The 13,917-nt window shown below is 57.6% G+C and overlaps 1 protein-coding gene across 1 annotated transcript in view; it reads left to right on the plus strand.

The window, feature by feature from the left end:
• The window catches only part of PGS1 (phosphatidylglycerophosphate synthase 1), a gene marked incomplete at both ends in the record, with an annotated part of 37,534 nt that overhangs the window by 9,980 nt on the left and 13,637 nt on the right, over positions 1 to 13,917 (plus strand). The window contains 6 exons of the mRNA XM_080713752.1: positions 3,243 to 3,432; positions 6,012 to 6,089; positions 7,913 to 8,016; positions 8,751 to 8,936; positions 9,329 to 9,507; positions 11,860 to 12,381. Of these exons, the coding sequence (XP_080569878.1) occupies positions 3,243 to 3,432; positions 6,012 to 6,089; positions 7,913 to 8,016; positions 8,751 to 8,936; positions 9,329 to 9,507; positions 11,860 to 12,381 (1,259 nt within the window). The remainder of the gene's footprint in view (positions 1 to 3,242; positions 3,433 to 6,011; positions 6,090 to 7,912; positions 8,017 to 8,750; positions 8,937 to 9,328; positions 9,508 to 11,859; positions 12,382 to 13,917) is intronic.

Below are 13,917 nucleotides of genomic sequence, written 5' to 3' on the forward strand. Positions count from 1 at the left end.
CTCCGCCTCCTAAGCACTGTGAGTGTGCGCCGCTGCGCCCAGCCGCGCTGCTGGAGTGTGCGGCTCCGGCTCTGGAGGACCACTTGCTTTGCCCTGGCCCAGTGCTCTGCAGTCCTCAGCATTCCAGGGAAAAGCAGTGGGCCTTCAGAGGCCAGGCTGGCAGGACCGTGTCCCCAGGCTCCGTTCCACCTCCTCACGACTGGAAGTGGGCTCTTGGCAGTATCTAGAAAGAGATGACTTGGGGAACCAGCGCTCCACACGGAAAGTGTGTGTGTGCACGCATGCGCACGCTTCAGTTCTCTGGATGCGCCGTGACACAGGCCCAGCTTCTCTGGGGACCTCGGCTTCGGCCTCCTCAAATCCCGCGGGTCCCAGTTTTGGGTGGGGCATGTGGTTTCTCAGTAACCTCCTGGTGTGAGGGGAATTGCTTCTGCAGGTGGCGCCTCTGGAGACCCAGGTACTGTGTACCAGGGCTGCTGCTCAGGTGGGGATGAACCTTTTCTGGGAAAATCCCCAGGAGTTACTCTGGAAAGCCGGGAACCAACCCCAGGGCCTCTGGCTTGGGGGAGGAAAGGCACAGGCCTGGGGGAGCCGCCGCAGGCCGCCGGCTGGCACACTTCACTTAGGCGGGCGCGCCTCCAGTCCAGATGGGTCTCCTCAGCCTGTGCTGTCACCGTGGGGCCTTTCAGAGTGCCTTCCCCTTTGGGTGTGTGAAATGGGCACTTGAAGGCTGGGCCTCCTCCGCAGTGGATTGGTGAAGCCAATTGGCTTCCAGCTCGTTCTCCTCTCTAACAAAAATAAACCTGTCAGTACACAGATTAAACAGGAAGCCAACACAAAACAGCCTTCAACAGCTCTTGGACTCCGGCCTGGTGGACCGTTCCCAGGGAGAGCGGCGTGGCGGGGAGGAGACCTGCCCCAGGCGGCTGGCCCGAGGCTCTTGGCCGCAGCCAGGAGGCCCTCTCCCAGGCGGAGGTGGCGGGCCCTGGCTGCACAGTTCTGCCCCGGCTCTCGAGGCCTCCTGAGTTTTCTGGTGTGATGGTCTCGCCAGTTCTCCTGTGAGCATCTGCTTACATTCCTCCTTGCCCGGAGCCTTCCCTCCTGCATTCCTGTTTGAAGTTTGCCTGTTTTTTTTGTTCATTTGTTTTGTGGTACTGGGGGTGGAATCCAGGGGCCTTCTACCTCTGGACTATACCCCCAGCCCTATTTTATTTTATTTTTTTAATTTGGAAGCCCCCAGCCCTATTTTATTTTTTTATTTGGAAACAGGATCTCGCTAAGTTGCTGAGAACCTCACTGAGTTGCTGAGGCTGGCTTTGAACCTGCGCGATCCTCCTGTCTCAGTCTCCCAGGTACAGGCTGCCACACCTGGCTGCAGTCTGCCAGTTTTCAAGGCCTGGTCAAGGGAGGCTGCTCGAGGCCTACCGGTAACTCCAGGCATCACTGCTCCCCCTTGGTTACCTGAAGCCGGAGCTGGGTGTGATGCTACATGCTTGCAATCTCAGTACTTGGGAGGATGAGACAGGAGAATTGCAGGGTAGCAGCCAGCCTCAGTTACTTAGTGAGACCTTCTGCAACTTTGACCCTGTTTCAAAATAAAGAATAAAAAAATAGGGCCGGGGTGTAGCTCAGAGGTAGAATGCCCCTGGGTTCCATCCACAGTCCACAGTACAAAAAAAAAAAAAAATGCTGGGCACTGTCTACTTTGCCATTTGATTGATCTTCGCGTCTCCGCTGTGTTCTTAGCTCTGGTGCGTGTGTTCTTGGCCGCCACAACTGGCCACAGGCCTGCCCGCTCTGCATGTGTGCCTTCACGTTGCACCAGGCGCTCCGGGGAGGCTTGGGCTCGGCTTCCTCGCTCTCCCGTTGGAGCTGACCCGCGTCTCTGGCTAGGCGGAGGCTGCAGGTGGCGCCTCTGGAGACCCAGGTACTGTGTACCAGGGCTGCTGCTCAGGTGGGGATGAACCTTTTCTGGGAAAATCCCCAGGAGTTACTCTGGAAAGCCGGGAACCAACCCAGGGCCTCTGGCTTGGGGGAGGAAAGGCACAGGCCTGGGGGAGGCATGAAGTCTGACGGTGTGGCGGGTGTGCACTGCGCGCCCCAGCGCTGCCGTGGGGTCTCAGAGGCCAGGGTGCGCTGATCTTCGCTGCTGCATGTTGCCACTGCAAACGGAGCTGGGTTCATGCATGAGCTTTGGCTCCAGGCCCGGAGGGGGCGGTTGCTTACAATGCCCCACTGTCTCGTGGTCTTCTGCTGGGCAGATCAAGCCTGGCAGGCATGTGGCCATTGTTTGGGGAATAGAGGCAGGGATCTCTTGTTCACACTCCAGGTCTTCTTTCTTTGCAGGTGGACTCCCATGAACGGCAGGGGAGAGCTGCCACCTTCCCACCTCTGGGCTGGGTGGCCAGGGCCTCTTCCGCCTTCCTCAGCCCCCGAGAGCCGGCACCTTTACTGTTCACTAAGGTTTTCTTGGCAGTGAGTCGGTCGTGATGGGCTGGTGGGCTTTCTGGGAAGCACAGCTCTGGGCCGTCTCTGTGCGCAGGGCCACTTAGGAGCCCGGGAAGACTGAGCGCTTTATCACGAAGCAGCAAGTGAAATCATCTTCCTGGAATTTGTGGCCATTCAGGCCCTGGGTGTTGAGCGCCTTTCCTCAGAGTCCCTCTGGAGTCCACAAACTGCAGAGGGTCACCCCGCCACTCTGCAGGACGGGTGGGGTGGCAGAGGCATGGATCCACGGGCGCCCCAGTGGAGTGTGGAGTGCCGAGGCGTCCAAAGGGAGGCTTTGCACGCTCAGAGGTGCATGGTGTCGTCTCTGCGATGGCCTTTTCCAGGTTTCCCTGCCCTGTTTTTCTCTCCATAAATTGTTAGGAAAAGTGTCCTTTTCTGGTCCTCGCCATGCTCACCCTGCTAGGTGTCTGTAGGCAAGCTTGCTTTTGTTTCTTTTCCTTGGAGCTGGACTGGTTAGGAGGTGGCAGGCCGTGTTAACCAGATGGTGGCTGTGTGCGTTCACTTGTGGTGGTTCTAAGTGTGCTTTCGGAGTCTGGGCTTATCCGTAGGCACTGGTGCTTTGAGTTGCTCAGCAGTCCTCTTGATGGCAAAGGAGGGCTGAACAGAAAGCCTCTGCAGACCTTGACGTGGGCGCACTTATTAGAAAGTTCTGGCCGAAAAAAACCCTCCCTTTCCTGCAGCAGCCAAGGTGTCTGCAGGGTTTTGAGGAGAGTGACCCATTTGTGTCTCACCAGGTCGCCATGGCTGCTGCTGGCCCCCCTGCTGTCCCCAGCCGTCCCCCAGGTCACCTCCCCGCCTTGCTGCCTGTGCCCAGAGAGCGTGCACAGGTTCCAGTGGATCCGGAGCCTGGTTCCAGAGTTCGGTGTCTCCAGCTCGCACGTTCGGGTGCTCTCCTCCCCGACAGAGTTCTTTGAGCTCATGAAGGTAAGTTGGAGCTGAAGGTCCTGGGGACAGACGTTGGAGGCGGGGACTCCAGGGCCTCACGTTGAGCCAGCGCCCTCTGTTCCAGAAGCTTCTGATGGGCTCCACCTGTCAGGCTTCTGCTTCCCTGGTGGTTGAGTTGAGGCCCAGCTGAAGCTGCCCCGCGCGGCCGGCTGCAGTTGGAAGCGTGGTGGGTGTTGGTCCCTTGTCCCTGTGCTGACGATCAGAGCATTGGGAGGGAGGTTAGAGCGATGTGTGGGCGCCACGCATGTCCCTGCTAGCTAGCTGGGAAGGAGCAAGCCCGGATCTGGTCTGTGCGTGATGGCTCCTGCCCTGGACCTGTCTCCACGCGCAGCGGCATCATCCTGGTGGATGTGATGAGACCTGCAGGTGGGATCAGATGGTGCCCACTTGGAGAAGAGGCGGTTCAAGAAGGAAAGTCAGGCCCCGCTTAGGTCCCGCAGGCCTGCTCTCTGGGGCCTCCTTTCCTGGCAGTGGTGCCACCTTTCCACCGGGGGCTCCGCTTCCAACAGGTGGGGCTTGCATGCCACGTCCAGTTGCCCATGGACAACTGTTAGTTGAAACGAGGTTTCAGTACATTACCTTTGACAGCACATTCTGTGTTCACTTCAGCAGTGGGGCTAGAATGGAGATCTGATGTGGCCGGGCAAGCGGGCGAAGCCTGGGAGCTGCTGGGGCAGAGGAGGGGAGGTGGGCGAGGCTCACCCTTGTGCAGGAGGGAGCGCTCGCCATCCGACGCCACCCATCTTCTCTCCTGCCTGCATCTCCGTGCGTTGGCCCACTTTCATGCTGTGGGTGCGTGCGTGTGCACGGGGCCCTCTTGCTCTCCCCCCACCTTGCTGGACTGCTTGTCCATTCTGGGCACCCTGTCTGAGAAATGATGCTGCCCCTGCACTCTGCCCCTGTTGGGGTCTCCTTGGTTTGAAGAACGGTCTTTATGTGGTGGCTTTCCTCCGTGTCCTGACCAGGCGTGGTGAGTGTGCCTTCCTGAAGGAGCCCTGGCCAGGAGGAGGTTGTGTGTGCAGTGCCCAGGGCGCTGGGGCTGCAGAGGCAGGCCTTGGCTCCGCAGCCCGTGAAGAGGCAGGGGCCTCCGCTTCCTTCCTCTGGATGGGTTGCAGGCAGGTTCTCCTGGCTTGCGTTGTGCGGGGCGCACGCCTTTCTTCCTGGGAGTGACACCAGCCTGTGGCCCATGGAGAGGGAGGGCAGCGCCGGTGTCTGCCTGGTCGCCTTGCCTTCTTTCCTTCCGTGGGGTCGTCTGTGGGACTTTTGTCTTACAGTAAACAGTTATACTTTAGTTTCCTGAGCTGGACTGACTCACACCTCATCTGCTGTTCCCTCATCTCATTGTCCCCACAAGCATCTCTTATAGGTAACAAAACAAAGGAAACAGCAGCCTTGGGATGCTTTGTTTTTTCCTCATGCCTAAGCCTTTCCCGGTGATGTGCTCGCGTGTCTGTCCAGTCCAGACCCCTGCCTTCCTGTGTGGACCAGGACGGCGCCCCTCCCTCTTACCTGCTCTCGGGGACCGGGCTGGCCTTCAGGGACCCGGCTGGCCTTCGGTAGTTCTGTGCTCTGTGCCCTTGCCACCACCTCTGGGCCTGGGGCAAGGCCGCCTCAAGCTTTGTGGGCGAGGAAGGGCCTGCCTGTTGGGAGCCCTTGTGGCGTGCCCTCTTTGAGTGTGGGTGTTGTCTATGTACCTGTATGTGCCTGTATTTAAAAAGTGGTGCCTGAGCCGGGCGTGGTGGCGCACGCTTGTAATCCCAGCATTCAGGAGGCTGAGACGGGGATCGTGGTTTGCAGCCAGCCTCAGCTACTTAGTGAGGTTCTTTGCAACTCAGTGAGACCCTGATTCAAAATAAAGAATGAAAAATAGGGCTGGGGGTGTAGCTTGGCGGTAGAATGCCCCTGGGTTCCATCCCCAGTACCAAAAAAAAAAAAAAAGTGGTGACCATTCACCATGAACTGCACCCGCGCAGCTGGGCCAGAAGAGCGCGGTGTGTCCGCCTCCCCGGCCTTCCAGCCTGCTCTGTGGGCTCACCTCGCCGCAGCGTGGCTGTCTTCCCCTTTCACCTGCAGACACGTGTGCACATGCGCGTGTGTGCAGACATGTGCAGGTGGGCGCACGTGTGCATCCCGCTCAGTGATCTGTGTTTGTCTCAGCAACACAACGGTCATGTCCCTCCCTGTCTTCCTCCCTCCCTCCCTCCTGCTTTTTTGTGGTCCTGGGGTTGAACCCGGGGCAGTCTACCTCCAAGCCGCACTCCCAGCCCTGTTTTTTATTTTTATTCGGAAATGGAGTCTTGCTAAAGTTGCAGAGGGCCCCCACTAAGTTGCCCAGACTGTGGACCTTGCGACCCTCCTGCTTCAGCCAGTGGCTGGGCTCACGGGCCTGCACCACACTCGCAGCCGCCTGTGTGTTTTGGGCTTGCCTCCCCACTAGTTGGCGAGGACACAGAGTGGTTCCCTTTTTCCTTTAGAGTACGACTTGTCTCCGGGATCCCATCTTCTCAGTGAACTGTGGAAGTGCTGAGTGTGAATTTTGAATTGTCCTCTTCTTTCAGGGACAGATACAAGTGGCCAAGAGGCGGGTCGTGATGGCGTCGCTCTACTTGGGGACGGGGCCTTTGGAGCAGGAGCTGGTGAGCTTTCTGGGGCGGTGGTCCCAGGCGGGGGGCAGGCCCCGAGGCACTGCCGCTGGTGGCCGTCTGACCTCTGCCTCATCGCCAGCCCTCAGTCCTGGTGCTCTGTGGGCAGCCGGTCAGCGCTGGCCCGTGTCTTCCTCATCCTGCCTGGGGCTCTCCAGGCTGCTCCTCTGCCGACGGCAGCCTGTGGACCAAATCTGGCCTACTGCCTGCTGGTTATAATTATTTTTTTTTTGTATGGCCTGTGAGCTAAGAATGGCTTCTACATTTTCAAATGATTTGAAAAAACAGAGAAAAGAATATTTTGTGACTCCGTGAAACACATCGGATTCACTTTCTCTTGTGCATCACTAGGTTTTATTGGGGATGGCCACACTCGCTCTGCCTCGTCCTGAGGCTGCATCTGTGTGACGGTGAGTGTCACGTGGCTCTCTGGCCCACAGAGCCCAGAAAATGGACTCAAAGCCAGCCCCAGCTACTTAGGCCCTCTGCAACCTAGTGAGACCCTGTTTCAAAATAAAGAATAAAAAATAGGGCTGGGGGTGGAGCTCGAAGGTAGAATGCCCCGGGTTCCATCCCTAGAACCACAAAAATAAATAAATAAACAAACAAACAAAAACTACTTTCTGTCCCTGAGCTAGAGAAATGATCGCAGAGGCATGGGGCTGCCCGGCTGGGCTTGCCGAAGCTGGCACGGGGCGCCTGGTTTCGGCCAGCGTGTTCTGCCTGGCCTTCCTGGCTTGTTTGCTTGTTGCTCCCCTGAGGCAGGCGGGGGTGTGCCGGAGCTGAGAGTCGAGACCCCAGGTGTGTCCAAGGGCTGCCGCTTGTAGCAGGGCCCACCGCAGGTGCTGCTGCCCTGGCAGAGGCCGAGGGAAGGGCGCCTGAGGGACGTCACCATTGTCCTGTGTGTGGGATTGCTTTCTGCTCGGAGAGAGGGAGATGGGCCCGTTGCCCAGACTGAGCGTTGTTTCTTGGTAATCCTTGTTCAGAATCTCATAGGTGGAGCCGAGCCGGGTGGCACAGGTCTATCTTCTTAGTACTTGGGAGGGAGGCCAAGACAGGAGGATTGCAGGTTCAAGACTAGCCTCAGCAACTTAGCCAGCAGACCCTCAGCAGCTTAGCAACTCTGTTTCAATAAAAAATGGAAAGTTCTGGGGGTTTAGCTCCAAGTTGGAATGCACCTGGGTCCAATCTCTAATACTGAAAGGAAAAAAAGAGCCCTTCACGAGTGGGAGCTGGGCGGTGCTGTGGTGCTGGGGCACGGTGGGCAGGCGGGTCAGGAGTGGCCATGGTAGGGAGGTGGGTGGGCTCTGGTGCTCGTTCTCTGCCCAAGGAAGGAGGCCTCCCTCCCTTCCAGGCCCCGCTCCTGGCTTGTAAGCTTGGCAGCTCGCTCGTTCTCATGGGAGCGGTGCCACGTCCAGCCCACCCAAGAGGCCCGTGGGCAGGCCACGTCTCAGATTCACTCACTCAGCAGATATTTGCCAAGCGCGCTCCCTGGGTAGGCGCCGCTTGCTGTGTGCGTGCGGGGACCATCTGTTGAAATACGTGGGAGTTGGTGTTTTAGAACGCAGTCCCAGGGCGACGGCCCCGGCTGCCGAGCAGCGCCTCTGCCCTGCGGGCCTTTTCCCTCCCGGCCTGTGGGGGACGGCTCCTGGGCTGTGTCATGGCGTGGCCCCAGGTGCTCACGGTGTGTGCGCATGTTCAGAAGGATGGCCAGGGGCGTGGCGTGCGGGTGAGTCGATTAGTTGTTTTACAACTATCTTTTTGTACAAATACCTTTTTGGTCTTATTCCTGTTCCTTTGGGTTCTTTTCTTGATAGGTGGATTGCCTGGAAAGTACTCTAGAAAAGTCTCTGCAAGCAAAGTTCCCTTCCGACCTCAAAGTCTCCATTCTCCTGGATTTCACCCGGGGCTCAAGAGGTTGGTGCTAGCATGCACCGGGCCCCGCCCCTCTTGCCCGCGCTCTGTCAGAGCTCCTCCTGGCCCAGGCAGTGCCAAGGAAGCCAGGGCCGCCTCTTGTCCTCTTAGCATTCCTCTTGCTACAGGTGATCGAAAGCCCAACTCAAAATAACTTGGACACAAAGGATCCCCCCCTCTGTTGACTGCCGCCTTTGGGTGGCCACGGCGTGGGCTGGGCTTTGTCCCTGGGGCCATCTCCTGGCCCTGGTTCCCTCGGCCTGCTCTGTTCTGTGCGGGCTCTGTGCGGTGGCCACTTGGGTCTGAGGCCATTCCCCAGGACACCTTGTTTATTAGAAGTGAGTCTGCTTCCTTGAGATTGTCCACCAGGGACTGTGGACTGGGCCCCGAGTTCATTGCACCTGGGCTGGGGGTGCCGAGCGGCCAGGCCCAGGCCCTCTTGTTCTCCTGTTGTTTAGGGTGAGGTTGGGGTGGGTCTTCACGCAAGGCAGGAAGACTGATAGAGAGATGTGGTGGTCCCTAGAAGGAGTGGGTGCTGGGTTAAGAGCAGCAGTCTGCTTCGTGAAGCCCTTCAGATGGACCCGAGATCGGCAGGAACTGGGGCAGAGCTGATCAGAGCCTCCCGCCAAAAGTGGCACGTGTGGTGCAGCCGATTCCCGCAGGCGTACCAGTGGACGAGGCCTCTCCCTTGGCAGCAGGCGCCTTCCTGCTGTGACCGCGGCCTCCCTCGTCTCCAGGCAGGAAGAACTCCCGCACCATGCTGCTCCCGCTGCTGCAGAGGTTTCCCGAGCAGGTGCGCGTCTCCCTCTTCCACACGCCCAACCTCCGCGGGCTTCTCCGGCTGCTCATCCCGGAGCGCTTCAACGAGACAATTGGCCTGCAGCACATCAAGGTGTACCTCTTCGACAACAGCGTCATCCTGAGCGGGTGAGCCACACCTGCTCCCGCTTTGCCTCCGTGCGCTGGGGATGGGAGGGAGCGGAGCAGGGAGAGGGCGTCGGAAACCGTGCGCCATGGCCTGTGCGTGAGCATGGGGACAGCCACCAAGTACTGTGCTTTCAGTGCTGCGACCTGTAAGGTGTTGCCTAGGGTCGGAGAGGACAAATGGGCATCAGCTGGCCGGAAGCCCAAGTCCTTTTAGTCTTAGCACAGCACTGCGGCCAGCCCAAGGCCCTGCGCCTCCTCGGTAAGCTCCGTGGGGCCGCGGTCATGGCTGCGCTCGGCACCCGGCCTGGCTTTGCACCCCTCCCCAAGCCAGCGCCCTCTCACCTGTCTGTCAATCCAGCCGTCCGTCCTCACCTGCTGCTTCCTCCCCGCAGTGCGAACCTAAGCGACTCCTACTTCACCAACCGCCAGGACCGCTACGTGTTCTTGCAGGACTGTGCAGAGATTGCCGACTTCTTCACGGAGCTGGTCGACGCGGTGGGGGACGTGTCCCTGCAGCTGCAGGGGGACAACACGGTGCAGGTGGTGGACGGAATGGAGCACCCTTACAAAGGTGGGGCCTGCTCCGTCACCCTCCTGGGTTGTGGGTGGCCAGGAGAGATGCCTGCAGTGGCCCCGCCGCCTGCAGCAGGCGTGTTCCGCCTTGTTTCTGAAGCCGCATGTGTGCGACTGACTCAGTCATGCTCTGAGGCCAGGCCGGCCCAGGGCCCGTGTTGCTGGGTGGGCGAGCCCGGAGCCGGCCCTGCTCTTTCCGGAAGCAGCCTGCTCCACGCTGTCCTCCTTGGCCTGTTCACAGCCCTCCTGTCAGAGGCCCATGGCGCTCAGCTCCTTTGAGGTCTGTGGCCTCCTGCCGGGAGGTGAAAGGGAGCCTTCCACGAAAGGGGAGCAGAGCCCCGAGCAGCATGCCGGCACTTCATTCCTGTGGCCACGCTGCTCAGTTCACAGCAGCGTGCACAGCTTGGGGACAGGGATGGCACCCAGGCGCATTCTGCCTCTGAGGAACACCCCAGCCCCGTATTTATTCTTTTTTTTTTTTTTTTTTTTTTTTTTGCAGTACTGGGGCTGGAACCCCAGGGGCATTCTGCCTCTGAACTACACCCCAGCCCTATTTCTTGTTTTCTTTCTTTCTTTCTTTCATTCATTCATTCATTCATTCATTCATTTATTTTTGTGGTACTGGGGTTTCTAGAAACTTCTACCTCTGGGCTACACTCCCAGACCTATTTTTATACTTTTTAAATTTGGAAACAGGGTCTCTTAAGCCAGCGCACGCGGCTGGCTTCGAACCTGCGCGATCCTCCTGTCTCCGCCTTCCAAGCATGGGGATTACAAGCGTGCGCCACTACGCCCGGCTTCTTATTTTTTATTTTTTATTTTGGTGGTAATGGGGTTCCTGGAAACACTTCTACCTCCGGGCTTCACTCCCAGACTTATTTTTTTTTAAATTTTTATTTGGAAACAGGGTCTCTTAAGCCAGTGAGGCTGGCTTTGAACCTGCGCGATTCTCCTGTCTCCGCCTCCCAAGCGCGGGGATTATAAGCATGCGCCACCATGATGCCTGGCTATTTTTATTCTTTATTTGGAAACAGAGTTTCACTGAGTTGCAGAGGGCCTCACTAAGTAGCTAAGATGGGCCACAAACCCAGAGCTTCCTGTTTTCAGCTTCCCGAATGCTGGGATTACAAGCGTGCGCCACCATGCCTGGCTTTTATTTAATTAATTAATTTATTTTTGTGGTACTGGGGATGGAACCCAGGGCCATTCTACTTCCAAGCAACACCCCCAGCCCTATTTTTTATTCTTTATTTTGAAACTGGATCTCACTAAGTTGCAGAGGGCCTAAGTAGCTGAGGCTGTCCGCGAACCATGATCCTCCGGTCTCAGCCTCCCAAATCCTGGGATTACAAGCGTGCGCCACCACGCCTGGCTTATTTTTTTAGCTAGTTTATTTGTTTATTTATTTATTTGCTTACTTATTTATGTGGCACTGAGGGTGGAACCCAGGGGCTTTTTTTTTTTTTTAATACCTCCGGACTATACCCCAGACCTCTGTTACATTTTATTAAGAAACAGGGTTTCACTAAGTTGCTGAGAGCCTCACTAAGTAGCTGAGGCTGGCTTCGAACCTCTGCAATCCTCCTATCTCAGCCTCCCAAGCGTTGGGATTACAAGCGTGTGCCACCACGCCCAGCTTATTTTTTATTCTGAAACAAATTCTTACTAAATTGCTTGAACTTGCAGTCCTTCTGTCTCAGCCTCCCAAGTATCAGGATTACATGAATGCACCACCATGCCATTCATGTAGACAAACTTTCTTGCATTCTACCTCTGCGCCACACCGCCAATGCTATTTTATTTTTATTTTGAAACAGGGTCTTACTAGATTGATGAGAGTCTCACTACTTGCTGAGGCTGTCCTAAACCTGCATCCTCCTGTCTTAGCCTCCCAAGTACTGAGATTACAAGCGTGCGCCACCACGCCTGCTGTAGATAGCTTTTTATTGGAGTTGACATGCAGCCAGTGCCCCACAGAGGCTCAGCTCCTGTGGCTGTTGATGCCAGAGCACTCCCAGAAGCACCCTGCCTTCTTTTGAGCGTTTACAGTTAGAATCCACATGGACGGGCCCTTTCCTCCTCCCTCCGTGTGGGTCCTGTGGGCACGGTCCTGGTCTTGGGCAGCGGTCTCCTTGGAGGAGCCTCCCTCTGGTTGGCACAGTGGCACATGCTGTAATCCTACTTGGGAGGCTGAAGTAGGGGAGGCCCATCTCAAAACACGAGGGCTCGAGCCGTAGCTCAGCGGTGGATCTGCATGGCGGGCGAGAGGCCCGCGATGGCACGTGCCCCGCAGGCGGCGGCCCGCGGTGGTGCTTGCCCGCAGAGCCCTGACTCCGTTCTCTCACCCTAGGCAACCGTGCCGCCTACTGCAAGGCCGCCAATAAGCGGGTGATGGACGTGATCCACTCGGCCAGGACGCGCCAGCAGCTTCTGCACGCCCAGACCTTCCACAGCGACTCCGCGCTGAGCCAGGAGGAGGCGGCGGCCGCTGGTGACCGGAGGCCCGCGCCCGACACCTGGATCTACCCCTTGATCCAGATGAAGCCCTTTGAGATCCAGATCGACGAGGTCGTCACCGAGACCCTGCTGACGGAGGCCGAGCGAGGCGCGAGGGTCTTCCTCACCACCGGCTACTTCAACCTGACCCAGGCCTACATGGACCTGGTCCTGGGCACACGGGCCGAGTACCAGATCTTGCTGGCCTCTCCAGAGGTGAACGGCTTCTTCGGGGCCAAGGGGGTGGCCGGCGCCATCCCGGCGGCCTACGTGCACATTGAGCGGCAGTTCTACAGCGAGGTGTGCAGCCTGGGGCAGCAGGAGCGGGTCCAGCTCCAGGAGTACTGGCGGAGGGGCTGGACGTTTCATGCCAAAGGTATGTGATGCTGGCCAGGGTTGCCAGCACGGGGCTGCTTGTGGGTGTGGGACAGAAACTACACGCTCCGGCTTCACGGCAGGCCCAGGCCGTGCACACTGCTGGCCACGCCACGCGCCCTGCACTTCCTCCTGCATGCTCGCCAGGCCCGTAGGCGTGGGCTGTCCCGCTCGTGGGGCACTGAGCGCTGGACTGCTGAAGCGGAGTTCAGTGCCATCAGATCTCTCCTTCCCAGGTGCCAGAAACTCACAAGGGGAAATCGGTCAGGTTGCTGTTTTCATGGTGTGTGTAACATGCATAAAGCAGGGCACGTGACTTAGTCCTGTCTCTGTCGGATGCGCCCACTTGTAGGCAGTGCAGAGACTCGTAGGGATCGGGTTCCCCGTTAAAGAGCATTGTCTGTCTTTCCCTACCATGGCTGTTTTATCTGCTGGCCTCCATCTTTTCTCCCCGTAACCCTCAGCACACACCCCTTCCTTGTGGAGGTCCTGTGTGCTTGAGGTATGGGCCTGTGGTGGGAGGTGGGTGTTGGGTAGGAGTCTGGGTTCCACATGCATGCGCTCCCTGCAGGAGGTGCGTGGCAGAGCAGCCAGGGCAGACCATCTTCGCATTACACCTCTTGGAGCCACGCATGAAATGTGTTCCAGACCTCCCTCGTGTTGCCAGGTGCAGTGGGCACGTTGGTAGTCCTGGTGCTTGGGAGGCTGAGACAGGAGGATCATGGGTTCAAAGCCAGCCTCAGCAACTTAGCGAGCCTCTCAGCAGCCTAGTGAGACCCTGTTTCCCAATAAGAATTAAAATTGGGCTGGGTGCTCAGAGATAGAATGCCTCTGGGTTCAATCCCCAGTACCAAAATAAAATCTTGTTTGGCAGGGTATAGTAGCATTGGTCTGTAATTCCAGTCCTTGGGAGGCTGAGGCAGGGGTATCACAGGTTTGAGGCTAGTCTGGGCAATTTAGCAAGACTGTCTCGGGGGAAAAAAAAAAAACCTGTCTTAAAATTAAAAAGAGGGAGGGGGCCTGGGGTGCAGCTCAGTGGTCAAGTGCCTGTCTATTTACCCGGCACATAGAGTGCCCAGACCACAGAGCAGCAGCCCTGTGTTGAGCGGCAGGCTTGCCTTCTGGCCTTGTGGCGCCTTGAGTGTGCTCAGGGGGCGCCCACCAGGGGCCACTCTTGCTTAGGGGGAGTCAGCGGGACTGGGAGGCCAGCCATCCCAGACACGCTCCCGGGCTTCCCTCTGGGCAGCCCAGGCCTGTTCTGCCCGCACTGGGTGTGGTGGCTCCTGGAGAGCTGGGGAGAGGGAGGTGCTGCTCCAGGTTCTCCTGGGGGCATTGGCTGCAGGTTACGTGAGTATGCGCATGTGCGTTGTGGACAGCCTCAGATCCCCACTCCTTTCTTTTTCTTTTTTTATTTCTTTTTTAAATTTATTGCCCCCTTTTCTAATCCTCTAAAAACCAGTGTTTTCAGTAGAGATACATTTTTTTCCCTCTTTTTTTGTAGTACTGGGGATTGAACCCAGGAGTAGTCTACCTCTGA

This window comes from Muscardinus avellanarius (genome assembly GCF_963383645.1).
Source record: "Muscardinus avellanarius genome assembly, chromosome: 16".
Taxonomy (NCBI): Eukaryota; Metazoa; Chordata; class Mammalia; order Rodentia; family Gliridae; genus Muscardinus; species Muscardinus avellanarius.